Raw genomic sequence first — 27,668 nt, forward strand, 5'->3', positions numbered from 1 at the left:
CCTTTACATCATAATAACACACTACATCCCCTTTAAATGCACTATTACTTACCGCTGCCTTTTCATATTGCAACATCACGGGCACTTTAGCGACAATATAAAAGCGTGTCATTCATTATTCACAAGCAGCCGGCCTGCCCCCCTCGAAAGGATAAAAAAAAAAAAAAAAAAAAGAGAGTGAGGCGCGCCGGTGAAATTGATAACGTTGAGGAGACAAGCAATAAAAACGCCGCCCCGGGTGCCGAGCTGCAGCCCGCCCGTGCACGCCCCGATTATGCAGATCAACTTGGTCATTTCTCAAACAAATCGCTCTCTTTTGTTGTCGGCCTCGTTTCTTTTGGGGACGTTTGGCCTCCATTGCCGCACGTCCGAAGCGCGCCTCGGACTCGGGCTGAGGAGCTGCACGCGTGACGTGTTTTGCCTCACAGCGCCCGTGAAGGCAAAACCAAACATCGGCGATGCGTCGCTGTCCAGGAACGTCCGTCGGCATCTCCTCATCCCAGATTACATGCGAAATGTGCTACATTTGTCCATTTTCGCACACGTTTCATCGCCGTTCCCTTCGTGTCCCGCGCCGAAAAAAATACATCCAAACAAATAAACGCATCTGCGCAAATGCTTCGAATTATACCCCCGTTTTATTTTTCCGCTCCCCGTTTCGAGGTGGGATTATTTCCGCAAATGAGAAGCCTCCGAACAAAGTGATGACATCTTTTAATTCTCTGGTGTGGAAAGCCGCCGGTGAGCTGACATATGGCGGCGAGAGGCGGCCAATCCAACCGGTCTGCGGTCCAGATTGCCGAGCGAACACCGCGGGCCTCGTCCCGGCTCCGATTGCTGCTTCACCGACTGTCGGGAGGCCGCTCGCTTTTTCTTTTTCCACACGTGCAATTCGGGTTCCTTCTGGGAGATGGAAAATGGAAGGATTGCACATCATCGTGCTTTAAAAATAAATAAATAAATAAATAAATAAAAAATCATCATCATCATCATCATCATCATCATCATTTTAAATCAATCGTAATGGGTGAAAACAAATTTGGTCCAAAAACGTACAGACCACCAAATCGGCCTGTTCATTTGGGTTAAATGAATAACCCGAGTCCCTGGGTCAAAACCATCCAATAAATGGCTAACTTGCCCCAACAATTTGGTTGCAACACAAAGAACCTATAAACCAGTTGGGTTCATGAAATAACCCAACCGGTTTGAGAGAGCACGAAGACGATCCAAAGTACGTTCTGCAGCTTGGACCGTGCGGGGTTGCATCGGCCGCAGCGCCAAATTGCCACTTCGCCAGGTGCGAGTCCAACAAATGCAAACTCCTTTTCCGAAGATGACGAAGACGCCCGCTCGGGTTTGTACTTCGCCGCCTGCGTGCACCGCAAAGGTCTTGAGAAGATTTGCCCGTCGGTGACCCAAATGGCCCAAATCGAATGCAATACAGCGCGACGCCGGCGCAAACTACAACCGCGACCGTCAACGTGCTGTTGAAGCACAACCAGACGCGACCTCCGCAAAGTTTGTTCCAGGCAAGCGCGATATTACAGCATCAATGTGCACGCAAAACAAAACAACGATCATTCTCCGATCGATCATTGTCAGTCGTGCTCTTAAGAAGAACGCGGGCACACCGACAAGTATTTGGCTTTCTGTTGATCTCCATGTCGTGGCCAGCGAGTGAGAAATAAAAGTGCTCCGAATCAAAACGCATCAGTGGACAACTGCGCCAAATAAAGCCACCTTGTCGACAATTGAGCCCCGTGCTTTGGTGGCGTCAAGTCACGTGAGGCCGCGCAAACGGGCGCAAACGCGATGATGGGCCCAATTTGGGCGCAACGGCACCTCATCAAGTGGCGCGTGTCCTGTCATTTTCCGACAAACGCCATCATCATGACGGAAACGGAAACGGACAAAATAAACCGTTGCCTCTATTAGGCCAAAGCAACAATAAGACGTTTTTTGCCACCTCCAAATTCAATTTTGTGCACAGCAAATGCTGCACTTCACGAGGTGAACCCGATGAAAGGGCAGCAAACGGGGAAACCGATCTTCACGCCCAGTTTTGGATCGACGCTGCAAAAGGATTCGTTTATTAATATGCTTTTTTTTTTTTTTAGAGATGAACTCGACCGAGAAAATATTCGAAAGGACTTCTCAATATCAATGCAGTTGACACGGAACGACATCTGATATGAGTGTCAGGCTACACTTAATTGTCATTTGACTCGATCACCTCGTCGGCGCGTTGCTGTGTGAAAAGAAGGACATTTTGAAAAAGCGGCGCGCTGCCATGTGCACGTTTCGCGTCGTCGATCAACTCCATCTCGCGAAGCCTCAAACTGACGCGGCGGGTTTGCGCTGTCATCGTTTTGACGGGATCTATTTCGCTCGTCGTGCCGACGACCCGCATTAACGTTCAATCAGTCACGGCGGCGCCAGCCAATGAAAGGTGAGCACGAGGAGAGGAGGAGAACGCAGCTGCCAGACGCGGAGGATGAAGATGACGAGGAGGAGGAGGATGGCGCGCCGTCAAAGTTGAGCAAACGCTGAACGCCGCGAGACGGACATGGAGACTTCTCCCACTTCGAGCCACTTTTGAGATCCGCGCAAAACAAGAACGACAGGAAGGAAGGAAGGAAGGAAGGAAGGAAGGAAGGAAGGAAGGAAGGAAAGAAAGAAAGAAAGAAAGAAAGAAAGAAAGAAAGAAGAAAGAAAGAAAGAAAGAAAGAAAGAACGCAAGCAAGCAAGCTCCACTTTCAAGCGGAACCCGCCGCGATGGACCGAGCGCCGAGTCCTCCTCCGAAAGCGAGCCAGCACGAGCCCATCAGCTTCGGCATCGACCAGATCCTGGGAGCCGGCACCGAGTCCGACGGCGGGCCCGCGAGGCGACGCCACGTGAGCGGCGGGGACGCTCGCTACGGCTCGGCGAGCCCGCCCGGTTGCGGCGCGCTCTCCTACGCGGAGGCGCCGGGCCCGTACGGCGAGAGAGGGAGCGCGGGGGCCCGGGGCGTGATTCGCGTGCCCGCCCACAGACCGCCGCCGGCGCCGGGCCCGCAATCGCCGCTTCAGAGCGCCGTGCCCGGCTTCGGAGGCCTGTGCTTCCCCTGGATCGGGAACCGCTTCGCCAAGGACAGAATATCCGGTAGGCGCGATTTCGCAACATGCCGAAAGAGATGCGCGCGCGCTGCGATACGTGCATTATTTCAAAGAAGAAGAAACAAAACAAAACAAAAACAACAACAACAACAACATAGTATATATATATATATATATATATATATATATATATATATATACTATGTTGTTGTTGTTCCAGCTCCTGCATTGATAGAACACAGACGTCTGCAATTAAGGCCTCCGCCACTTCATTGTTTCAAATAAAAGGAGAAAATAGCACGCCACTCATCCTGGGCTATAAAACGAAAAGCAAAAATTCACATTTTTTATGACACAAACGCAAATTCTGACAGCCTCGTAAGAAGATGGTGTTGTTGTTATTAATAGTTGGGGTTGTTTTTAGGCGCGGAGGAACAATATTTGACCTGGTTAAAGCACTTCAGATCCACTATCCTTCATTTTCAAAATCCCAGATATTTATATTTATATTTTCTCGTGCACCGGAAAAAAACAAAACGGTAAGACTTTGTCGTCAAAGTCTTACCGTTTTTTGTTGTTGTTGTTTTTCAAAGTCTTGCTTTTGATTTAAGCAAAGAAAATAAAGTCGAAATGTCAGAAAAGAAAATGGGGCCTAATGAGAACAATTTAATATATATATACATATATGTATATATATATATATATATATATATATATATATACATATATATATATATATATATATAAATAAAATTCTTTTTTTTTTGCATGTAGCTAATGTGCACCAATGATTTTGTTCTTCCAAATTGAAGCGCGTGCTCGCGCTCACCCGTGTTGGTCTCGTCCTCATCCAGCGGCTCTGGTTCCGTTCTCGGTGACGCGGCGGATAGGCCACCCGTACCAGAACCGGACGCCCCCCAAAAGGAAAAAGCCCCGCACGTCCTTCTCCAGGGTGCAGATCTGCGAGCTGGAGAAGCGCTTCCACCGCCAGAAGTACCTGGCCAGCGCCGAGAGGGCCGCCCTGGCCAAGAGCCTCAAAATGACCGACGCGCAGGTCAAGACCTGGTTCCAGAACCGCAGAACCAAGTGGAGGTCAGCTTTCTTTTGCTTTCGTTCCAAACGAGCACGCGTTTCGCGTGCCAATCATTTCCGGTTCGTCGACAACAAGAACATTGAACCTTGGCCTCTCGACCGACTACACGTTTCACGTAAACTTTACACACCCGAGCCATTTCCAAAAATATATACTTTCTAAAAAAAAAAAAAAAAAATCAAAAAATCGAGCGCATTTCCCAATTCCCACAGTGGGTAAATGACCAAATACGGTCATATCGCGCCGCAACTTGACCTGTGTTACGTCGACGCACATTTGTAAGACTCCATTTTGAAGATAAATCCTCGAACGTACATCGGAAAATATGTGCCTTGTCGAAAATAAAGATTTCCTTTTCTTGACAATTTGACCCCAAAAAAATAAAGTGTGAAGGCGGATGACGTTATGTGATTTATTTCAATGTATCAAGTTGAACGTCATTCCAAAATTTCCCAAGACAGATAGACAAACAGACAGATAGAAAGATAGATCATTAAATGGTATTTAAAAACAACAACGACAACGTTAACACTCATATACTCTTAACGCCAGGCACGTGCGCAGACATTTTGGGGCGCAGGTGCTCAAGCCAAATAGAAGGCACCAACTGCCAAAATAGTTCACGCTATTGAGAAAAAAACAGTTGTGCGGTATATTTATGCACTTATTTCTCTCATCAACACAGTCAATAAAACAACTATTAACAAAGGAGCTGAAGGGAAGCTGTACCGGCTGTAAAAGGTCCACACACCCCTGTTCAAATGGCAGGTTTTTGCGGTATACAACAATAGACAACGCTAATTCATTTCACATGTGTTTTTTACCACTTTTAGTTCATCTACAACTTGGACAAATTCATTGGAAACAAATTAAGAGGGGGAGTGAAAAATAAACAAATAGATGACATGGTTGCACAAGTGCACACACCCGCTTATAAATGCGTTCGGACCGAAGCGATCGCATTCAATCTCGTGTAAATGTGAGTCAGCGCACACCTGCCGCCATTTCAAGTGCCTCTGGTTAACCCCCAAATAAATTCAGGTGGGAGCATATGGACAATTCTTCCAGGGACTCCAATAATTGCCCCTCAAATATCAGAACACTCTGGGTGGAATTGCTGGCAGAGAGGACAATTTTAATTCGTTTTAAATTCTATGAACGGAGGGGAAAAGGGGGCTGCAGAAACAAGGGCACTTTTTTTTCCGTGCAGGGCAAAAGGGGCGCGCGCGTGCTTGAGCACCCCTCGGGCTCGATGTGTGCACGTGGCTGCTTACCTGTGTTGGGAAGATGACTGGAAGTGTATTTGTTTACAATTGCAAGTTAGCCTGTTGAAAATGTAGCAGTAGTGTAACTATTTCAATGACCTTTTCAAAGTAGTACAACTAATTACATTTGATGACATTTTGATGACTTGCAGCAACGGGACCCTTGGATGGTTCCTCGAAAAAAAAAAAAAAAAAGTGCATTCAAACCATACAGCATTGTTTTGGAACTAACCACAAATAATAATAATTTTTGACACAAAACATGATGAATTGTAAATACAAAAGAACAAATGCAATTGTTGCATTATATCATGTTGACCTAGTGGCAAGTGTGCACAATTTGGACAATGTCGCTTCATATGCGATAACAAGAATGAGTCAATGTTCCATGAAATAAAAACAAATCCCAAGAGATCAAACTGAAACGGTTCAAAAGTTATAAGTTAATAGCTTGCACCACAAGGTGGCGCTTCAAGGTTTCGATTTGAGAAAAAATGTGCACACGACCAGCGAGAGCCAATCACAAGCGTCGGCTTGACAAGGAGGAATTGAGACGGGAAAAGAAATGTGAGCTTTTTCAAATTTCCAAAAGTCATCGAATGGCACATTTTGTCACGGATATCGACGACATCCGTTTTGTGACGACGTAGCACCATCTCATGTCATTGCAACGTAGTCCTAATCCCACATCCCGTTGCTTGTGGTTTTTGTGGGTTTTGCCGACGTCACGCAGGAGGCAGACCGCCGAGGAGCGGGAGGCGGAGCGCCAGCAGGCCAACCGGCTGATCCTGCAGCTGCAGCAGTCCGCCCTGCACAAGTCGCTGCAGGGCGACACGGGCGCGTCCGACCCGCTGTGCGCGCACAACTCCTCGCTCTACGCCCTGCAGAACCTGCAGCCCTGGGCCGACGACGGCAGGGAATAGACGCCCGAATCGATGAGGCCTCATCCGCTCTTCCCAATTGGATGACGTCGTGGCGATATCACAATAAATGTGCCATTGAACTTTGCTGTGTGGGAAATTGCAAGAAAAGGCGGCGAGTGGACGACATTTGAGTGGTGAAATTGGATCTTGCACAGTTTCGGGGTGAGTGACGTCAACCGCGACGCAAACCTGGGACGACATTTTGCACCCTGAGACGTTTTCCCATCCCCCCGAAAATAAAAGAGCCCCTAAAAGAGTCATTCCGTCACATAGTTATTGTTTTTCTATCTGCTCGTATTATCACGTTTATTGCAATTGACGGGAAATCGAGTGTCACCAGCCGACACAATGTGCACATCAATCAAAGCCTTTGACTGTAGGCTCATTTATGAAAAGGTTAACAGCAAATAAGGTGGACGCGTGCTCCAAAATGGCGTGTGCCCTGCTGAACCAAACAAAACTTTCATTTATATATATATTTTTATGACGATACGGCGCTTCAAGCTGATTTCGACGATGATTTAGCCCATTTCTTTACAGCCCACCAACACAATCACGTGTATATATATATGACATTTGCTGCGCGCAAAATGTTGCACAATTAATTCAAGTGAAAGAAAATGAGCATCGACGAGACTTGATGCTAATGAAGGCGATGCATGGTCAATGTTAATTTGTCCTCGTAAGGACGTGAATGTGTTTTGTTTGTGGGCCACAAAAGAATGTACAGTGTTCTTTCTTTTTTTTTTGGGGTACTTTTATTGTGTGAATAAGAATAATTATACAATGTTTTTGTGACCATATTCTTCATAAAAAGGTTTTAAGAAGCAGTAATGTCGCAATTGTTTCTTGAGAGGGTTACTGATGAATATTTCCATTTTTATAGAAGAATTCAATGCACACAAGTTGATTGCGACAGTTTTTGTTTTCCGTCGGTGTGTCTGCGACGGGATGATTCCGTTTCTCGGGAGAAGTTAGTTGCAGGTCCAGTCGAGGAGAACACACAAATCCTGTTGGTGCTTGTTACAATAGGCCTCCGTCAGGCACATTGAAGGTTCAGGCCCGAGTCTGACGCCTCGATCGGCCTCCAGGATTTTAGCCCCGATATCGGCCCGATGAGCCATCGCGTCCGATTTCCCAGATCGGGCCCGACGTATTTTGTCGGCAACTTGAAGCGTGACATAATCCACGACCGACGATTTGGCCCTACGACGGCAAAAAGAAAAGTCGAGCGCGTTTGATTTTGGGGGATATCTTGCGTGTCGTGTGACGGCTCAACGACAACTCTCCGACAGCGCACCTTGACACTGACCAAGAGGATTGCGTATTGTGACCGCCGCCTCGCCTCCCGTGCTTGCCGTTATCAACATACTTGCACGCCGTTGTCAACATTTATTGTTTACCGAAGCTTTAGAGCACGATTCGACAGAACGCCGCCATGTTGACGTACAACCGTTAGTGCTATCGCTAGCTTGCGAGGCTACATAACGTTCTGTTGCCTGCTTGCGAGCTGTATCCTATTAAAAGTACGTGAACAGACCTCAAGCAATCCTCGAATGAACGTCCTCTCCCGAGCACCGGTGACGAACGCCACGCGTTTTTCCTCTTTTTGTTCTTTTCCCCCCGCGCAATATATTAGAGCGGCACGTCGTCGTCGTCGCCGTGATAACGAGGGTATCCGGTCGCGTTGACGGGCGACACGTTTTCTGGTTCCGCCTCTCCGACAGCGTTTGATTTGACAAGCTAAAGCCCGGTGATCGTAAAAAACGGGATGGGGTGCTATGGTAATACACGTCGCGTCGTGTTGCCAGCGTCTGCCCGAGATACGGCGAGATCCGACGCCAGTCGTCTGGCGTAGTGCAATCGGGAAAGACCTCATTTCTGATCCAGGCGTTACTTGTTAACTGCTCTAAGCTGTTCACCGCTACGGCCTTGAACTCCTCGAGCTATTGCGCCCGATGCTCGCTCATATTAGATCAAACCGGTTATGATCATTGAGTCGCACATAGGAAAAGTACCGAGGCATCGTTAAACTGCGAGGGAGAAGACCGAGATGGGGAAAAAGGAGGGAATAATGTCGGGGCCGCCAGACACTCTCCAGCTGCCGTCCAGCGCTGCCGTAGCAACTCTTCTGGCATTAAACATCCTTAACTGGGAAAATGGAGTCATCTGGGAGTTCATAACAAGGATATATATATCATATCATATATATATATATATATATATATATATATAGCAGACCATTTAAAAAACGAAAAAAAGAGAATCCAAGTGAAGTTTGGACGGAACTGCACATGGTCAAAGCTTGGTTTTTCAAATGATACAAAAAATAATCATAATAATAAGCCCTTAGCATCATTCTGTGTCTGGATTATGATGCAGTGAAATGTAAGCGTAGTATTGTTGCTGGAAAGTCCAGTTCCCGATTTTGGTTTGATATCCGATTCACGGCCAACTGTGATAAAACATCCAGCGGGCGTTCAAATGAAGTCCTGAAACAAAATGGCTTCTGAAATAACAAAGCAGTCTGATCTTTTTGCTCCAAAAGTCCCTTTTTTGAACGCCCTCACAGTGAAAGTTTGGGTCAACGATGTCGCAAAGTCCAATCGAAAAGGTTCTTCCTTGTCACGCACGACGCACATAATATGAACATACATACATGCGCCAACAAATGTGGTTTTAATATTCAGGCAAACCAAAAGTTCACATCAGGACACGCATGCACGTTCTCGGGTTTGCGCGCGCTCGGTAAAAGCCCCAAAGTTCATGTCCTCCCCACGACGGGCCAAATAAGCGCAAACGCACGGATTACAATTCCCACTCGGAGACGGAAAGACACAAAGCGGGAGCCATGGCGCCTTACGCACGCAGAAACAACAAATAGAACACTGAATTCAATATTGTCACAACGTTGAGACTCTAACAGACACCAGCGGGACACAAACTTGCTCACCAGATGCCGTCTCCTGAAATGGGGTGAACCTTGACCCCTCAGAGTGCGACAATGGATCCGCCTCCTTGCATGCATTGCAATATTGCTCTCGTTTTGGTTTTTGTAGGACCGACAAGGAGCTTCACAAAGCGCACCGTCATTTTCCGCCACTTGTGCGCGCAAGCAAAAGTCAGAGACACGATTATTTACACAAAATGCACGCTTCACGACAAAGAAACGGGAACAAGCAAAGTCAGCCAAAGTCTGCGGGACGTTTCGCAGAACCGGCGACGACGCTGCGTCCAAATAGTTTCGAGACAGTCGGCGAGTCACGTGTTTTGAAAGTCTGCTTTTTCGTTTTCTTCTCCGGGGCCCTCACTCGCACGATGACGTCTAGATGACATTTTCAAACAGTTGAAGAGACCTCATGATGTTTTCATCCTGTGTGAGGGAGGGAAGAGCAGACTTGACGAGTCGTTTAGTTTACTGGCCACGAGAGGGCAGTGTGTCAAATGGGAAATTCCATGCAGTCAAATGAACTGGAAACACAAATAAAATATCTAGCCATATAGATAGTAAGAACCAATCCAAACAACTGCAAAGAATTGGATAGTTATTCTGCAGGACACTTCATGAGGTACACTAGGTAGAATGAGACCCAATACATGAACTGCCTTTGCAAATATTAGAACTAAATGACAGTTTAGTAAATGCTCATTTAGCAGACTACGAAATAATGACACAACGTAACAAAATCCAATACAAACATGCCTCCTGAACGTTTGCGCCTGCCCCCTCGAGTTTGCGTTCCCCCGATGGGAATGCGCATTATCTGAGGGAAGGCCCAGGTGTTCCGACGACGTGCAAGATGGCCGCCCGGTGACAGTGAGCGAGCACGCGTCAAAGGCACCCGCTGACAATGAAGCGGCCAAATACAATTCTGCCGTGTGAACGTATTAGTCACACCTGCCGCTCGAGTGCAGCCAACGACGACAACTTTTAGCACGTGAGCGAGTTTGTCAGAGACGGGACATCGATTGGAGAATACCTCTTGACAAGAATAGATGAATTCGTCAATGGTGACCACACCGTCTCTGTTTTTGTCCATTTTCTGCGGAGAAGAGCACAAACTTTGTTTGGTAGCATTATTACTAGCGCCACTAGATGGCGCCGTGTGAACGTCAATCCACCTTTTACACTGGACTCGGCGCATGTGTGTCATTCTGTGCATTGATTTCAGAGGGGAGGGTCACTCTGCAGCCGTCAATCATTGAATGGACATTGAGGCATTCTGCAGCGTTACTGCCTTGACCTGTGTTTCCATGAGTACATTTTGAAGAGGCCCAATTTTGACAGCATTCGAAACCACAAATACCTTTTGTCGCTCGCTCACAGCGAGAACCAAAAACCTGAGCGACCCTGTATAATCGTGCGTCGCCGTCAGTCGTTCTCTACCAGCGCCTTCCTCCTTCCTCCTCCCTCCTCCCTCCGCTGTTGTTGCTCACATTTAGAGAAAAGTTCTTTGTGTCCGGAGCAGTTATCTCGTTACCTGAAAGAAGGCATCCACGTGCTGCTTGTGTGCGTCGGTTTTCAAGGCGGGGTAAGTGTACTTGCCCATCATGTCATAAATGGCTCTGACAATGTCCGTCATCTCCTGTCAAAAGCCACGCAGAGAAAGACAAACGCAGCAAACACGATATCAAGTCCGTGTTGAACCGGACACTTGATGAGGCACACATCCGCAATCTCTTGAGATCCGATTCAAGAGCTGTACCACAAGGTTGGCTTTTTGTTCAGTGTAGATGGGTATTAATTCAACAATAAAAAGACAGATAGGCTTGAATGAAAAGACGAGTATTTATTTGTACTATAAAATAAAGTTCTATACAGCACAACAAAAATCGAAATAAAAACAAATGAATTGGGGGGCTGACTGAAACTAGTCGAAAATGAGCAAATTATGGCTATTTTCAGTTTTTTTGTTTTTTTGTAGTTTTGTTTCGGCAGAGGGTAAATAAATGTGTTGAAAATATTATTATGTTAACGCTGAAAAATGACCATTTACTGCCAGTGAGACAGACTTCATTCAACAAGCTAGCTTAAAAAAAAAACCAAAAAACTAACATGGTTTATTTACTGCAGGCAATTTTGAAACAAATATTCTTACCTATTAAAGGTTACTCCCAGTTTGGAGTTCCGTTGCAGTGATTGTTCGACGTGTGTGCAACTGTACGCAGCACAATGCGCAGTCGTTCTTGTTATTTTGGTTTCCGACCGTGCCGTCCACAACCACGTAACGTGCCGACACTTTGCCCCCGCTAGCTTAGCTACATGGAATGCGCTGACACTTTGCCCCCACTAGCTCAGCGCCGCCGTAGGCGCTCGACTCGCTTACTTACTTACGATTTCCGTTTTTTCGGCGTTCTTCTTTTTACGTGGCGTCGTCGCTAACTTGAGAAGGTTTTAAACGTAACAAGCCCATTTTTAAAATGTAAAGAGTAAAATGTACAGATATTTGTGTTTAAAAAGTAAGGAGCGAAAGTTAAAAGTCGCCAGAAAAAATAAATACTCAAGTAAAGTACAGATACCTGACAAAATGTACCGAAGTACTTTGTTGCTTCCCAACTCTGGATTTTCTGTACGTGGCCCTCAGAGGAAGCAGTTTGAAAGCACCCACCTCTTTGTTGACGTATCCGTCTCGGTTGATGTCGTAGAGGTTGAAGGTCCACTGGAGCTTCTCTGTGATGGAGCCCCTCAGCAGGATGGACAGAGCTGTTACGAAGTCCTGATGGAGGACAAAGCAGCTTCTTCCCACACGCTGAAAATCACACCAAGCAAACGCTCGTATTCACCTCGAACTTTATGGTGCCCGATTGCGCCGCGTCAAAGGCGTTAAACAGGTAGTGCGCGTAGGTGCTGGCGTCTGCAGGGGGCGACACGAGAACACAACAACGCGCTCGTTGTCATTGTGCCGATATACTGCACGCTGACCAAACGACAATAGTGGCAGACGACGGAGAACATCGACCTCCGTGCGGGAAAAACTGGGAGTAAATTTGCTTGAACGTTTCCTCATTGACAATTCCACTTGGACACTCCTGTGAAAAAAACAAACAGAAGCAAAACACAGCAAATGATGCGACCTTACCAAAATATGGCAAATGTCAATAAATGGCTGCTGTTTGTAGTTACAGTCAAGATTGTTTACCGAAACGATATCGTGCATTTCATAACCATTTTGCAAAGAGACGATTGCTTGCTGCAATTACAACTGATCATGCAGAAAGGCAATTGAAATGCTTTCCACGGGCAGAGAAATACACACTCGTGCATGCTTTACTCTACCAAGGAGCCTCCAGCTACTAAGACGATGCAACGTGCATTTCTGAGGAATCGTTCACAATTAGAGGCTTTTGGATCCCGCGCGATATGCTTTTGTCGTGTCCGTCGGGGAACTGTCGCTGGTCGCAGCATGAGGCACACCCTTACAATCCGATCGGAGCCAACGATCGGGCTCGTCGGACGCTATCGCACAGGGTTCATTTGACAATGTTTATGATTGGAGTGAACTGCATCATACTGACAGGTGTTCCTAATATTTTGCCCCTGACCCCCCCAAAATGACCCGGTGTACCTAACGAACGGGCCAATGGTGGTCTGTCTGCCAAGTCAACAACGTACGTTCTTGAAGCCCCTGTACAGCACTTGGAGTTCTCGTTTGGTGAAGTTGGTCTGAGCCTGCAGCTGATCGAGGCCCTCGGGTCGGTGGCACACCAGGGTCATCTCCAGGTCGTCGTCGGCATTGTCTGGCGACGCACAAACAACGGGAAGGAGATGACGCAGCCTCATTTACAGCCGGCGCGCAGCCTATTCCAGCGGACACTTCCGGGCGAGAGGTCATGAATAATATAATACCATTCATCTGTTCCCCAAAACGCTCAGAAACAAATTGCAATGTTTTTGTTTTAATCAAGAAAATAGCATACTATATACTTGATAACACACTTTCTGATAACGTATCAAAATAGAATGGAACAAATTAAACAGTTTGCACGTCACGATGAATTCATCGTGGCTTTTTTGGTGTGCCCAACTTGGCCACCGGGGGCAGTATATTACAGTCATGAAGACTCACGACGACTGGAGGTGACTCGGTAAACCGCAGTAGTATTCGATAAAGGACAAATAGGAGAGTATCGTTACACTGTCGGTCTCCATGTGTCGATGGACCATTTATGTTCACCGCTGAAAGCATTGGACCGCCGCCAAATAGATGCCATTCGTTAGCCCATCTTTGGCCTTTCGCATCGTGCGTGTTCGCATGAAACTAGCGGAAAGGCGGCAAAGCTGTGTGGGTGTTTTCAAGCTTCAATCTGTGAATTCTGTCGCCCCCTAGGCTGGAATTCCGAATCGCTTCGATATGACGTCGACGGCTGCTCGCGTGTGATGATTCCACAACATTCTGCAGCGTTTTCATGCTGTTTTAAAGGACGGATTTGTTGTAAATTGACTCTTTTTGCCGGGTTTTGTGCACGCGTTGCTCGGACATCGCTGAACTTTTTTGTCCCGTCAGGCGCCTTGTCGGGCAGCTACGGGGTGCTCGGAAAGAGGATTTATTTGTCCGCGGCAGTGTTGCTTCTTGTTGGCGCAGTAATTATTTTCCGCGAGAGAAATGCAAAGTAATATCTTTAGCGAGGTTTTGACAAAAGACTTCGCCCGTTACTCGGTAAAATGCGTCATTTCTGTGCCGTCGTCGTCGCGACGTCGTTTGCGGTGCGCCACCTAGTGGGCCAGTGTGGGAAACGAATCGGGCATTCTCTCAATATATATTAAAAATACTTAATAACCATATCATCAAATATTGAACAATACATCAAGATATTAGAGGTGCCGGTAGGCTTCATCGGCATTGTGTCATCTTCTCTCGTGGTTTGGGTGAAAAGGAGCTTTTTTGAGCGACGCAAGTGCGCAAAGGTCGAGCGGAACTACTCGTTACGCCGCCGCTGACAAAACACACACACACACGCCCGCGCGCGGTGCTGGCTGGATGTGCGAAAGGCAGACTTTCTATCAATGATAACATGGACCAGGGGTGTCCAGACTTTTTCTTCCAAGGGCCACAAATGGAAATCTTCACTTTGATGTTTTTCATGTATTGAATCAGACTCGGTAAAGCTATGCAAAGCTATAATAGCTGCATTGTAGACATCGTATTAGAATGCAGGCAAACGACACGCACCGCGTCAATTGTGTGTATTTCAGTCACGGAGGAGGCCGCGAAAAAATGGATGGCGGATGGATAATTGGATGGATAATTTGGATCCCCCTGCCATCGACTGTTCCCTTGCCAGCGTAAAGTACATCGAGTCACATTGCAACGCCGAGTCGTTGAGCATCTCCCCGTTCTGCTTCGCTTGAGGGTCCCGAGAGGTCAAAGTTCATCGTAGACGTTCCGCCGCGCGGACAATTTCGTCCGTCGAACATTCATTGGCTGACAAACGAGCTTGATTGCGGGTCACCGCAACATGCTGATTTGAGCGTTTCCAATGCGGCTCTTAAAGGTCACCGGAGAGAGTTTTTAATCATGTCGCTGAAATCGATGGCGCCGCATCATCTTGTAATATAATACGCCATAAAATCGAGTCAGGGAAAAGATTACACGCGCAGACGCAATCCGAGGGGACGTGTGCGAAAGCCAAGCGTGCCAGTGTGTGCGCGCGCGTGTGACTCCATGCGTCCCTTTTTTTCGTTCGTGATACACATACCAGATTTAAATAAAAACATTAAATGAAATGATGATGTATGATTAAGAAAACTCTGATTTCATTTCAAGGATCGTATGATTGGTCTACCCAGAACAATGGACAACTGATCTTTCCAGTATCTGAAATACAGTACATATTTAGGAAATATGATTTTGTTATTTTTGGAATATCGAGATTGGAGAAACGGAAACACACATTGAAGTTTGTTTTTGTTTTTTCAACCTGCCTCATTTCAATGCACTCGCCAAACACGCCGTTAAAAACCCTTGCAGCAAAAGTGTCTTTGCATATCAAAAAAAGTCAAAAGTTTGACTTTTGCTGGTGTTAGTTTCCATTGGCGTGATCATAAACATCAAAAAAACAATAACCATATTTTTAGATGCAGTGTATATATTTATGATCTGATCTTCAGCGGAGATGACGTTAACGTAAAGGAGAGCGAGCGAGCGAGCGAGAAAACCGGCAAGATTTCAATGATTCGGTGGAACGTGAAATTGCCGTATCGTCGCTGAAACTCCGTCGTGAGAAAGTTTCAAGAGGTCCGGCGCATGAGCTGCACTTTGTCCAGGCTCGATCGGAGACTCACCGTCCGCAGAGAGGACCCCCAAAAGGTGCAACATCTTGACCAGGGCACAGCACAGCACAATGACGGCGACGGCTTGCAAACTCTTCTCAGGCTGCTCCTCTTTCTCCGCCATCTTCAGTTACCGTCTCCGTCACCATCTGTCAAGCTCTCGACTTCCCGCCGCACCCGACTTCTTTCGGGCTCTGACTCGCGCGCGCTTTTATGCCGACCTTGTTTCTACCCTGGCGAATGCCCCCCTCCTCCCCTCTCTCCGTTTCAGTCCCCGTGTCCTTCGCGCTTTGGGACAAACTGGAACAATAACAAACTCACCTTGTGCTGGCCAGCGCTTGATAAATCGTCCCCATGAGGACTTGCATTTATCCGGCCTGACCCAAACAACGGGAGGCTGAATTTGTTGCACCCTAACCAGGAAGCACAATTACGCCCGCTTAGACAACATCGGGGCCACTGATGGCGTAGTGGTGCCCTGCGACTGACCGGCGACCAGTTCAGGGCGTAGTCCCCCTTTCGCCCGAAGTCACCTGGGACAGGCTCCAGCGCCTTGAAATTGGCTAGACAACATCGCCCCCTGCTGAGTGGGCTGCGTCTAAGTAGACTTCGTTACATTGTGCACTGTACAACGACACGACCCGCTATGACCACTGCCTTCCGGGAGAGGGCGCCAGCAACCAACAAAAAACGTACAAACCTGTACGTTCAGCCAGAACGTCTTCTGCAAAACAATCAACGCTTCAATGAAATGAAATAATGTACTTGATTTTTGGTGGCACATGATTGAAATGTGGCAAACGGATGCCATTTTCTGCACTTTGTCTTGGAAATAATCCATTCATATGTGTTATTTGAACACATTTTCGAATGAATTCAATTCAAAGGACTTTGTTTTGTTCATTGCATCACAGTTTTTCCAGGGCATCAAACTCAGTCAACTTGTTGAGTTAGCTGAGCGACATTTTTATGAAACCCCCAACAACTCTTACTGCTTTTGAAGTATTTTCTCGAGAAAAAAATAAAATCACACGAGAAATGAGTCTGCCGTCACCGCACAAGTATCAACGTGCGCCACCCCCACAGAATGGCGCCCCTATCGCCCATATCACAAAGCGGGGAATCTGCACGGAAGGCCGCTCCAGCGCCGGTGCAGAAATTGTTCAGTGTGCCGTGGGAAATTATCCAATTTTGCCGAATTGATCGGGAAAGTGTTCCCTGTAAATCACGCGTCCTTCTTGTGCTGCTATCTATGCCAGTGACGTTTCGTGAAAGGCAGAACCGGCCAACGCTCTTCCACGAGATGGCAGAAGGCACAAGTAACCTGACATTATGACAATAAACACCATTATTCAAGTTCAGGCCACGGGTACATCCCAAGAAATGAGAATACATTGATGTCATTAATTTGCGAATGACTCTACATGTGATTTATTGTCCTCCAATGCGCGAGGCTTCAGGCTACGCCCCGTTTGCATTTCCCAGCTAATAAATCACATCGCGTCATCTGCAGGCTTCTGTTGCACAATTTGCTGTCACGTCAATGTCATCTCTATCAACGAGACGGAATATATCCGAATTTCGTGAGATGCACCTGCACAGTGGACCCCTGCATACTAGCGGATTGGCTTTACAGCTAGTTTTCCTCCCCCCAAATGGTCCCAAAACACTTATTGGTGGCTTATCCTGGCTTTTTCAAGAATGATTTGGCTTAAAAAAAAAACACACACACAAAAAAGCTTTTTCTCACTGCAATCGTAACGGGCATCTATCTATTATTGATGAATTTTCCCCTGGCCCACAGTATCTACGTTTTTGGTTTGGTGGTGTGCTGTGATATTTTGTATTTTTGTTTGATGTTGCCTAAATAAAGGTTGAGAAACCCCACCGGCGGATGGACCGACTTGAGCGAGTTGATGTACAGTCGACGGGGGGGGCGCCGTGGCGTGCGGCACTTGACTTCATTTCAAGCGGCTGCGCCGTCGACGGTTGAATGTCGCGTCAAGGGTCGCATTTCATTGAATTTGATAAGCATTCAAAGCGTGCTCGCAGCTTTGAATAAGGACGTTCCATGAATTCGGGGTTAGGGAATCCAATAGTCTTCTGTCTCTTGTTGTGTCCAATCTGCGGCATCTCTCTTTCTGAGCCTAAGAAAACAGTGGCGTTGCTCGGCTGCCAACGGGGCATAAAACACACCAATGTGTGAATCAAGTTGGCGGCTAACGGGCTGGCAGATTGAGAGGTCGTGCGGTACATCGGGGGACGGAGCCGCGTGGCAAAATTGGGTGGGAACGGAGAGGCGAACGGTGGACGGTTGGCACTGCGTCATAATGTGTTTGCGTTGTTTTGGGTGGGCTACGTGAGCCGAAGATTCGAAAGGGCTCCACGTCGCAACAAAAACATATTTTTCCAGTGTCGCCTTGAAGCGGACCTGAAAGTGTTGAACAGACTCGACGTGAATCGTCAGGTCTGTTTGATATCAAGCATAAAAACGAAGAAACGGAGGACGATGTCAGCGAGCTCACGATGCATTTCCTTTGAAATTCATCGGCCAATGGCGTGACACGAGGAAAGCGTTTTTTTCTTTCCGCGGTCTGAGCGATGACTCATATCAGGAGCGTCGGCGCAATCGCTCCCTCATTCAGAGATACTGACGAGCAAGGAACGGGGAATCATTTGGAGCGCCGTCAAGCCTTTGGCTCAAACGTGTGCCGCTGCACCGCCATCTTGGCGGTGGGGAAATTTCAGCAAACCTTTTCCACAGGCCTCTTTCCTTTCTTTCTAGATCCAACTTCCAGAAGGGACTTGAAAACAAACGAACCCCAAAGCTGCTCCACCGTTTGCCGCAAAAGAAACGAGCGAGCAGCTGTTGAGTTGACGCTGTGACGCCAATTCTTTTGGCGTGGCAGAGGAAAGCGCGCCCGTCACAGCCGGCATATCTCCTTATGTTCCCCGTCGTCGTTCCGTTCGGCCGACAAAACTCCACTTTCCGCTTGCGTCTGATGACGTTTGCGTCACGCGCGGCACGAGGTTTGTTCGCGCCGCCGAGGTCGACGCTTGCGCGGCTTCAAAACAGACTTCGGCTGCCGCGGTGCTAACTGCGGCGCGCAAAAGCTGCAAACGCGATAACGTTCGACGGCGGGATTTGAGGATCTCGTCCCCGGTTTGGCAAATTGACCGAAGGCGATTTGCAAGGGAGCCGCTAAAATCGCACACGCTGTACTTTCGGGTGTCATTCAACCCGAGCCGAGGCCTAAAAAGAAATCGTGTGCATCGTGGCTCCATGAACCTTGCAATCCGTCAAAAAAATGCTGACTCTCCACCTTCAAACCCCGTTAACAGAGAGCGTATCGTGCCTCCAAGCTGAGAATTAGCAATTCCCGATTCCCCAGTGACTCGGAATTTTCCATTTCTGAAGGCCCGGGGCGCTCATCCATTTTCCATAATGCATGTAGGCTTGTACTTTTGATATTATTTACATCACAGCAAGAGTAAATGGAAAAAGAATCCAAATGGAAGCTCGGCATATCTAGTTTTGTTTTGCAAAATCCCTTTCGATTGTGAACAATAAATACGATTTCTACAGCTTCGTGATCGGGTCATTGCGTTTTCTCTTGTCTACGTGGTCTGGGACCGTTCAGCGGCCTCCGTAGACGTTTTGAGGCAATAATTGGGCTTTTGCGGACGGAGTTCGCGGAACGGAAGCCGAACGCCAGGAAGCCCGACGGTGACGACGGCTGGCGCCGGAGATGTCAAGCGAGAGGAAAGGGGGAAAGGAGACCAAACGGGTTGCGAAGGGACGGAAAGGGCGCGGTGAAGCGGGAGCGAGCACGGCCTGTGAAGAGAGAGTTGAAAGGTCGTGCAGGAAAACGCGAAGATACAGGAAAGTGTGGCGGAAGAACGACACGACAAAATGACAGAGGAGACGAGACGTGTCGCCACGCAGACGGCGGACGAGAAGCAGGCGGAAGAACGCTCGCAGCTCGGCGATCGCCGACGCGGAGGATCCGTCACGGAGGAATCGAATCTGGCGATATCGCAGCTGCGTCGCGTTTGTCGGAAAGCCGGATAACAAGTTGGCGCCTCCGGACACAAACAACCGCGGCGGCGATTGCACACGCAGTGCTGCTTTGACTTGCCACTTTCATTCATTCATTCATTCAATTCTAATAGGCATCCCATATTTTCTAGACTTTTGCCTGAAAGGAACACTGCAGTCAAATATAATTTTGCCCAAAGCTTACGCTCGCAAACAACTCCAAGATGAATGCTATTCAAAATTGGAATCAATTGTATTTTCAAAACACATGCACGATGATTTCTCTCTCAAACGGAATAGCGAACTTTGAACGACGTTATTCGGAAGTTTCTGGACCACAAGCCAAAAGCTTCCGCTTGTCGTCAGATTATTCACGCTCAGCGGTACTATTTGATTCATGGGTTTTCTTCCACTGTTACAGTTTTTTTGATCAACTGCTAAAACACTCAATCCCATCCGCTGAACCAAATCCTCAGTGGCCTGAATTCTTCTCATGAAGGATGACAACTGTAAGTAAATGAGCTCAGCTCCTGTTTCGTGGTGCGAATTGACGCATGAGGTTCACTCACTTCCCCTTGATGGAACCAGCCAGGAGCTTCGCGATGCATTTCAGACTAATGGACAAGCTAACGAGCTAGTCGGTAGCATCGTGGGACTTTCTGCCGTTAGCTGAGGGCCGCGGCTAACCAATTGTTAGCGCCGGCACCGACGAAGACTCACTTTCCTGAAAAACTTTTCGATGTCCGCGATCCGGCACGTTCTTTCCCCGGTGTCGCTTCGCTTTGAGTTAGCGCCGCGTGTCACGCAGGCACGCTAATGGCGGCAGCGACCGGCGCAAGCAAGGTCGCGCAGAAAACAGCCAACGGCATTTCAGTAAGACGGACAATCGCCATATGATCAAGTGGAACGGATGGCATAACGGGCCACAACGGGCGCGCTCCGCCACGCTATGAAGCGAAGGGAAAACCGGAGATTTGTGATTGTATCGAAGTGAAGAATGATAGTTTAGGTGGTTATTTATTTTCACTTATTTTCTGGCCGTTTTATATTGAAGTTGTCGGTGCTGTTTTTTGTCCAAATAAATGAAAACACTCACTCAAGCCCCCTAAAATAAGTGTAACAGCGCCACTCGACAAGCTTGTCGAAAATCTTCCCAGGAGAAGAATGGAAGAAGGAGGAGCAAATGCATTTTTCGCCCATTTTGACTTCCTGTGAGTAATCACCCAATCGATTTGTCCACATGGAGTATTTCCTTTCAAAGATCAAATGCTTGTCATCACATGCGAAACGTTTCCCCAACATGCTTTGCGCCTTATCGCCACAAAAAAAGCAACAGATTGATGCGTCGCCTCGGTTGCTTGACAGCCACGAGGAAAGCGTTTGCACCAGTACGAGTGAAAACATTCCGCAAGATGGAAGCGGCCGCACGCACGCACGCACGCACGCACGCACTCCAAAATGTCCTGCAAAATGCTAACGGTCCATCCTGACCAGTAATGTTACAAAAAGGGGAGAAAGGGTCCATTTTTACTTTAGTATTATTATTGAAATTATGGCGGCACGGTTCGCACGTCTGGTGAGCGCATCTGCCTCGCAGTTGTGAGGTTCCGGGTTCAAATCCAAACAGGACAATAAAGTCGTGTTTCCGCCCGTTGCCATTCATACAACAGAATATCTCCACTTTGTGTTTGCTCAAGTAGGTCCGACGCAGCTCTCGAAACCAAATGAAGACTGCCAAGGTTATATTCCGTTGGAGGTTTCTCACAGTACTATTTATGCGCTAGGAAATGTCAACAAGCTTATTCCCCCCCACCCGCAATGTTGAACGGGCGGCCAAAGAAAGGCTACAAGCAACGAGACGAAAGGAAATGCAAAGTTACGCTACGGGCGCATTCGGAAATATCCTCGGAGCGCTCTACTACGCTGTCAGAACGGCGTTCCCAATACACCTCGTATGCGCCATACGCGCCGCCATCTTGGCTTGCATTAGCGCTGTTAAGCTATATTCCATCCCTAATATTATATATATATGTGTGTATGTATACATGCTTCACTGGATTTGACAAGGCGCAACAGATTCTGTGCCGACAACAGGTCTTCTTCCCTTTCCAGCATGACGTCATCGGCACACAGACAGGAACACCCAACCCATCTCATCTCGTCAAGCAGCCCCGAACCGACCGCTCCAGAACTGACATTTTTTGTTGCCATGGCGACGGTGCTTCCAAGGTAACCGCAAGACGGAAAAGTGGCGCGTGTGAGCAGAGTGACAAATACCTTCGACGCGCGCGCGTTTACCGCCGCCGCCGCCGCCAGACGGACCGTCACGTGACGCGATCGCCTTTGCTGGAGCTCAACACATGCACGCGCGCGCGCGCGCGCGCGCACACAATGCACAATACGCACTCTCTAGTTATCAAACTTTACGGCATGATAGAAGAGACAGTTTATCATTGGAAAACCTGTTGGTCTATTCTGGATGAGCACGCACGCGTTCACATTCCGGCAGCAGCAAACCAATCGAAACATCTGCTGTTATTCATCCAAACAATTGCGTGAGCGCACGTGTACGTGTCTCAACTTGCATGTCTGCAATTCAACTACGCTCGAGTGGACATTTGTCAAATTTGCGCTGACGAATCACCGACAATCCTCCAAGTGCACGTGGACTTTTTTCAAAGGTGCGCGCGCGAGGCCCCTCACCCCTGGACGGCCTCCTCGTCCTGGTCTGCATGGTCAGCGTGCCCACCACAGCCCCCATGTTTGCAACGTCGTCGTGGAAACCGGCGCGTCTGTCCGTGCGCTGACGTGTGGAAGTGTTTCGTCACGTGTTCGCGAGGACGCGCGCGCATCAAAAAGGCTCGTACTCCCTCGCCCTCTCATCCTCTCGCCCCTTTTTTCTCTCTCCTCTTCCGCTTGTTGGCTGCACTCGGCACAAACCCTCTTCGGAACGGCCCCCCCCCCCCTCCCCCTCTCACTCCATCTCCCCGCGCTCCTCCTCTTTTTGCTCTCTCCCCACTTTTCTCGCTCTCCCGCATCCTATCGGGGGTCTCTCAGCCCAGCCTCCCCAATGACGAAATCATCACCGAATCGTATCATTGCAACATTCCGTGAATCAGCGGTTGCAGATGACTTGTCCACAACTGCAATACAAATGATGGGAATTCCTCGTGTATAATGCGCTCTCGAGTATAATATGCAGCGCCAAAATCAGGAATTCTCTCCTCCGCATGTATCTGGATCACATATGTAAGACTTGAGAGTGCGAACGCTACTTGAACATTTCCCATATCCTTTGCCATTTGAATGGACGTTTTATGTTCGGGTGGGGCGGCACTTTGCCCCCCCGCCCCCCAGAAAAAGCCACATCCATCCGTCAAGGTGCCCGTTCACGCCCTCCATCATGCAGTCGCAGTGGAAAAAAGATTAAGGTAGCAAGAAAGAAAGAAAGGATGGAAGATCGTCAGCCAGTCAGACAGCAAAAGACAGGAGAAAGGCCACCGGCCGGGAGAGATTAAAGCAGGCGAGGGATTGGGAAGGAGGGATTTGTTTCGGAATAGAGGCATGAAGACGAGCGTCAGATTCGAGCGGAAAGTGTTCGGAGCGGGCGAGGGGCGCTCCTGTCTGCGCCGATAAACGGGAGCGCCGTTTACAAGCGAATCGATAGAAACGAGGTCCGGCGGCGAAGGAGATCAATCGGGCGCCGGGCTGCTCAATCGATGATACAGAACCGCTCCGGCGCGACGAATGCTTTCGCAATCGTAGCGAGGCTCAATTTGGCACGAAAACGCTAACGTCCGGCCCGACTCCGAAGCGCAAGCGAAAACGAAAACTCTCACGTTGGGTACTATAATTCCATTTACATCAAATAATATACTGGCGTGTTAAATGCATCCATCCGTTTTCCGCCTGGCTTCCGGAGCCCGTCCCAGCTATCTTCGGGCGAGAGGCGGGTACACCCTCAACTGGTCGCCGGCCGATCGCGGGGCACTGCACTAGGAATAATAATCGCAAAATTATTTAGCAAAAAGGAAACATTACTTACTGAAAATCTTCCCCATTCCACCAAATGTCATTTTGAAATGTATGTATAATTATGTTCTTCTCACTCCTTTTTCAATGTGCATTTGATTTCCGTGCTCCCCCCCTTTATATGTTGCACTGGTACTATTACTTTATGTATTTTTCCATGAAGATGTTTTTTTTTTTTTTTTTTGATGGCGCATCGAAATAAAGAGATTTGAAACCGGAGCCTTTATTGGTCCTTTTGAACAAACAGACAAAAACCGACCATCCAGATTTGACTTGCGTCGCGTTTCATCCATTCGATGACGAGGCTCCAAATTCTCCCTTTCAGAACAAACTTGGTCTTCTTTTCCTCTCGGCTTTCAAAACAAAATGTTTTGCCAGTTTCTGGTACGAGTTACAAAACATGAGCAATGCAAATATGAATTTTAACCGACCTCCGTCGAGTCGTTGAACCCTGACCTTTAAGGGAGCCGGCGGCCGGCCGGAATGTCGTTTACCCCTTGTTGTTTGCCAGCCGTCGTTTTTCTCCGCCACATTCGACGTCGTGTCGGTTTTCTCCACACGGAAGTAATTGCGGTTTCCTCCTCCATCCTGGAGTTTGTCGGCGCTTTCTTTCTTGTCACCTGTGCGCTTTGGATTCTGTTCCCTTGTTTTTTCCTTTTTCACGACTTTTTCACTTAGTGAGGACTCTTTCTGTTCGTGTCATCGCGTGTTTCATTTGTTGATAGCGTAGATATTGTATTTTTGTTATGGATTTCTTTTGCCGAGCTTCCATTTGGATTCTTTTTCCATTTACTCTCTTGAATGCTTTCAATTTGGGCGCCCAGCTCCCGTCGCGCTTTGCCCATCGACTTGGGTTTCTTCAGTGTTCGCTGCCGCTGGTGTTTCCGCCTCAACATCTTGTCGACGGCGTTTTTCGTGATGGTTATTTGTCTTTGCTCATGTTTGTCCTGCCTCCTTGGCATTTTTACAACGATTGTTTCGTTCTGCTCAAGTCGCTCTTCGGGTTCTCGATTCTGACACACGAACGTGACAATTCGAGTCGATCGCCGTCTTCGTTCTCCTTTGCTCGGATGACAACGCCAATGTCAGCGCATGCACACAGAGCAGAACGTTTCTTTGAAAAAGCTCCAAAATACAAATAATACTTTTTGGGCACGGATACCAGCAAATCGACGGTGCGTACGATGCACGTGTAGAAGGGAATTCCTCATTTCGGCGGTGCGTATGATATTCAAGAGCGTATTATACACGAGGAATACTTTTTCCTTTTTACGAAAGTATTCAAAGCAGTTATGTGCAACTGAAAAAGTCAAAACACGTGCCCAGGGAATGGTTTGATTCTCTGTGAAGTGAGGGCTCTCAAGTTATGCTGAATCGTCCGATGTTCGCAACCAACCGCAGCCTGCAGACATGACCCAGTTTACAACAGGTAGCGAATAGGAATCGTCCGCTGCAAATCAACCGCAGCACCTAAACACTTTGACGCCTGCCTCGACGCCCTGCAACAAAATGGGCGATTTCATAGACTTTCAAGCGCTTCGGTAAGCAAAATGTCAGCTTTGACGGTTTTCCATTTTGGGTAAAAGAGGGTGTCTTTATTGTCGACCAACTGTCCATATTAATAAAAAATGATGATAGCCCTCCTTTTTTTTGTCCGTTGCTATGATCATCAAGCGTGAGGGTTTGGAGGAGTTAGCCGGAACTTTTTACGCTTGATGAGGAGAGCAAGTCCCACTCACCGGCCACAATATTAGGTACAGTTGCACACTCCAAGCCAAGGCACTAACTGTATTTTACACTGAAAAAGGGTTAGTCACACCCTGTCACACCACCAAACAAAAACTTAAGAAAATATATACATACCCTACAGTGCCAGGAGAAAGTATTTGCCCCTTTCTCCAAATATTTCTCCCCACTTTAATGTTTAAGCTCATCAAACAAATGAAAAAGTAATTGCTCCCCTTGTTAAAGCATGAATTAACTGTGGCTAACCACATTTTGGGGAAATAGGACTTTGCTTTCACTGAGCACACCCAAGCCTGACAACTCCAGACCTGTTCAATCAAGAAATCACTTCCAGAGAAAAGTGAAGTCGACCAAAATGTCTCCGAAAGCTGCAACAAAATGCAACTAGCCCAAGACATTCAAGAACAGATGAGAAATAAATGAATTGACATCGATGATTTTACATTTCAAAAATGTTCGGATTTCAGCAAACCGTGGTGAGAGCCATTATCCTCAGATGGAGAAAACACGGAACAGTGGCCAACCTTCCCAGGATTAGCCCAAGAGCGCAGTGACGACTCATCCAGGAGGTCGCGACTTCGAAAGAACTTCAGGCCTCCCTTGCCTCAGTTAAGCTCGGTGTTCATGACACAACGATAAGGAAGAGACTGCGCAAAAATAGCATCCACGGCAGAGTTCCAAGGCCGAAACCACTGTTGACCAAAAAGAACAAAGGTTACTCTTTACGTTTGCCCAAAAAAATCCCAAGACGTTTGGGGAAATATTCTATGGACTGACGAGGCCAAAGGAAGGTGTCTCAGTACATAAATGTAGCACAGCATTTCTGAAAAAGAACATCATAACACCAGTCAAGCACGGTGGTGGCAGTGTGATGGTCCCGGACCGCTTTGCTCCTTCAGGACCTGGACGACTTGCTGCGACTGATTGTTAAATAAATTGTAGAAGTTATCATTGATTTGCTTCGCTTGCATTAGTATTACGGACGATTTGGATGGTTGCTTGCTGACCGTGAGAGAAAGGAAGATGTCTCGCCTTCAAGAAGATGACTCAGCAGGAATCATCAGAGAGAAGGGCGCCTTGACCAAGGACGTGGTCTCATGTCTTCACCTTGAAACCCTCCCCTTAGTGTGTTGTGTCTTGTAACTTAGATACCTCCCTATTTCAAATAAATTCAGGAGCCACGGGAGAGATTGTTTCGAGCGTGATGGGAGACTGGATCTGAGCAATCTCCCATACGTCGTCCTCCTCACGAGCAAAAGAAATTCCTGTGTGTCTATTTTGTACAGGTGTTGGGTGAGATTGATCCAACATTAAATTGGTCCTTCGAGACGGATGTCAACACACCCGAGGATTCCAGTTGTGGAGCCGACTTCCAGTGAAGAGACCTCCTCCAGTGTTGCTGGATTCAGACTGCAAGGAAAAGGGGGGCCAAATGATCTCCACGGAGATGTGAAAGGCTCTTTGCCAGTTAGAGAAAACGCTTGATTTCAGTTGTTGCTGCTGAGGGTGGGCCGACCGGTTCGGAGGTTTCGGGGGACATTACTTTTCCGCACAGCGTCAGGTAGCTTTGAATTTTTAAAAAAAAACAACAACAATTACATTTTATGTTCATTTGGGTTATCTTTGTATGGTATTTACATTTGTTTGCTAATTTTAAATAAAGTGGGGAAACAATGCAAAAAGATCATTTCAGAAAGAGGTAAATACTTTTTCACGGCACTGTATATACATTTAATCATAATACTATCATAATAATTCCTTTGTTGGCAAACAGGTGGACCCACAGGTTAATTGTACCTCCCGCCACGGAGTAGAAGAGCATTCAATCGTTCTGCGGGTCCGAACTAAGACACGATTTTGTAGTAAAGCCGAGTCCGAAAACTGTCGACATATTCCAACCTGACGTTCGACTGTCGTGTCAAATCAATCACTGAAACAGTCCGCTAGTAGTTGAAGAACATATCCAGAACGAAGGCTCGCATGTGCCAAGCAGACCGGGAGAAGCTCATCCATGCTTTTATCTCCAGGAGACCTGACTGTTGTCGAGCAAACATGGTGAAGCCGCTTTTAGCCGTTATGCTGCACACAAATGGAATAAAGCGCCCACAGAAGAGACCTCAGCCCCAAGCGTCAATGTTTTTAAGTGCGGGTTAAAAACCCTTCCTTTTTCTCATGCTTGTGAATGGGCATTTGAGAGAAT

At 47.6% G+C, this 27,668-nt stretch overlaps 2 protein-coding genes across 12 annotated transcripts in view; one reads left to right on the forward strand and one right to left on the reverse strand.

The window, feature by feature from the left end:
• The first annotated feature begins 2,778 nt into the window (after nt 1-2,778).
• Nucleotides 2,779-6,380, forward strand: LOC133407403 (T-cell leukemia homeobox protein 3-like). The gene is made up of 3 exons (XM_061685259.1): nt 2,779-3,145; nt 3,954-4,191; nt 6,191-6,380. Exons 1-3 carry the CDS (start codon nt 2,779-2,781, stop codon nt 6,378-6,380), a joined length of 795 nt encoding a protein of 264 aa, XP_061541243.1.
• The window catches only part of kcnip1a (Kv channel interacting protein 1 a), a 39,564-nt gene continuing 17,592 nt past the window's right edge, over nt 5,697-27,668 (reverse strand). For 3 of the 11 annotated variants that reach the window (XM_061685247.1, XM_061685253.1, XM_061685254.1), the window contains exons 2-7: nt 12,994-13,118; nt 12,341-12,410; nt 12,165-12,235; nt 11,990-12,097; nt 10,862-10,966; nt 9,766-10,423 (exon numbers count right to left, since the gene is read on the reverse strand). In XM_061685247.1, the coding sequence (XP_061541231.1) occupies nt 10,031-10,423; nt 10,862-10,966; nt 11,990-12,097; nt 12,165-12,235; nt 12,341-12,410; nt 12,994-13,118 (872 nt within the window). In that variant the 3' untranslated portion in view covers nt 9,766-10,030. The other 8 variants (XM_061685257.1, XM_061685250.1, XM_061685258.1 and 5 more) reach the window with 7 other exon arrangements.

This window comes from Phycodurus eques, chromosome 9, assembly GCF_024500275.1.
Source record: "Phycodurus eques isolate BA_2022a chromosome 9, UOR_Pequ_1.1, whole genome shotgun sequence".
NCBI classification, from domain to species: domain Eukaryota; kingdom Metazoa; phylum Chordata; class Actinopteri; order Syngnathiformes; family Syngnathidae; genus Phycodurus; species Phycodurus eques.

Excerpts from the sequence above, each read along its gene's own strand:
- LOC133407403 (XM_061685259.1), top strand. The coding sequence starts at position 2,779 with ATGGACCGAGCGCCGAGTCCTCCTCCGAAAGCGAGCCAGCACGAGCCC. Across the intron at positions 3,146-3,953 it reads CGCCAAGGACAGAATATCCG|CGGCTCTGGTTCCGTTCTCG; the intron begins GTAGGCGCGATT and ends GTCCTCATCCAG. Across the intron at positions 4,192-6,190 it reads AACCGCAGAACCAAGTGGAG|GAGGCAGACCGCCGAGGAGC; the intron begins GTCAGCTTTCTT and ends GACGTCACGCAG.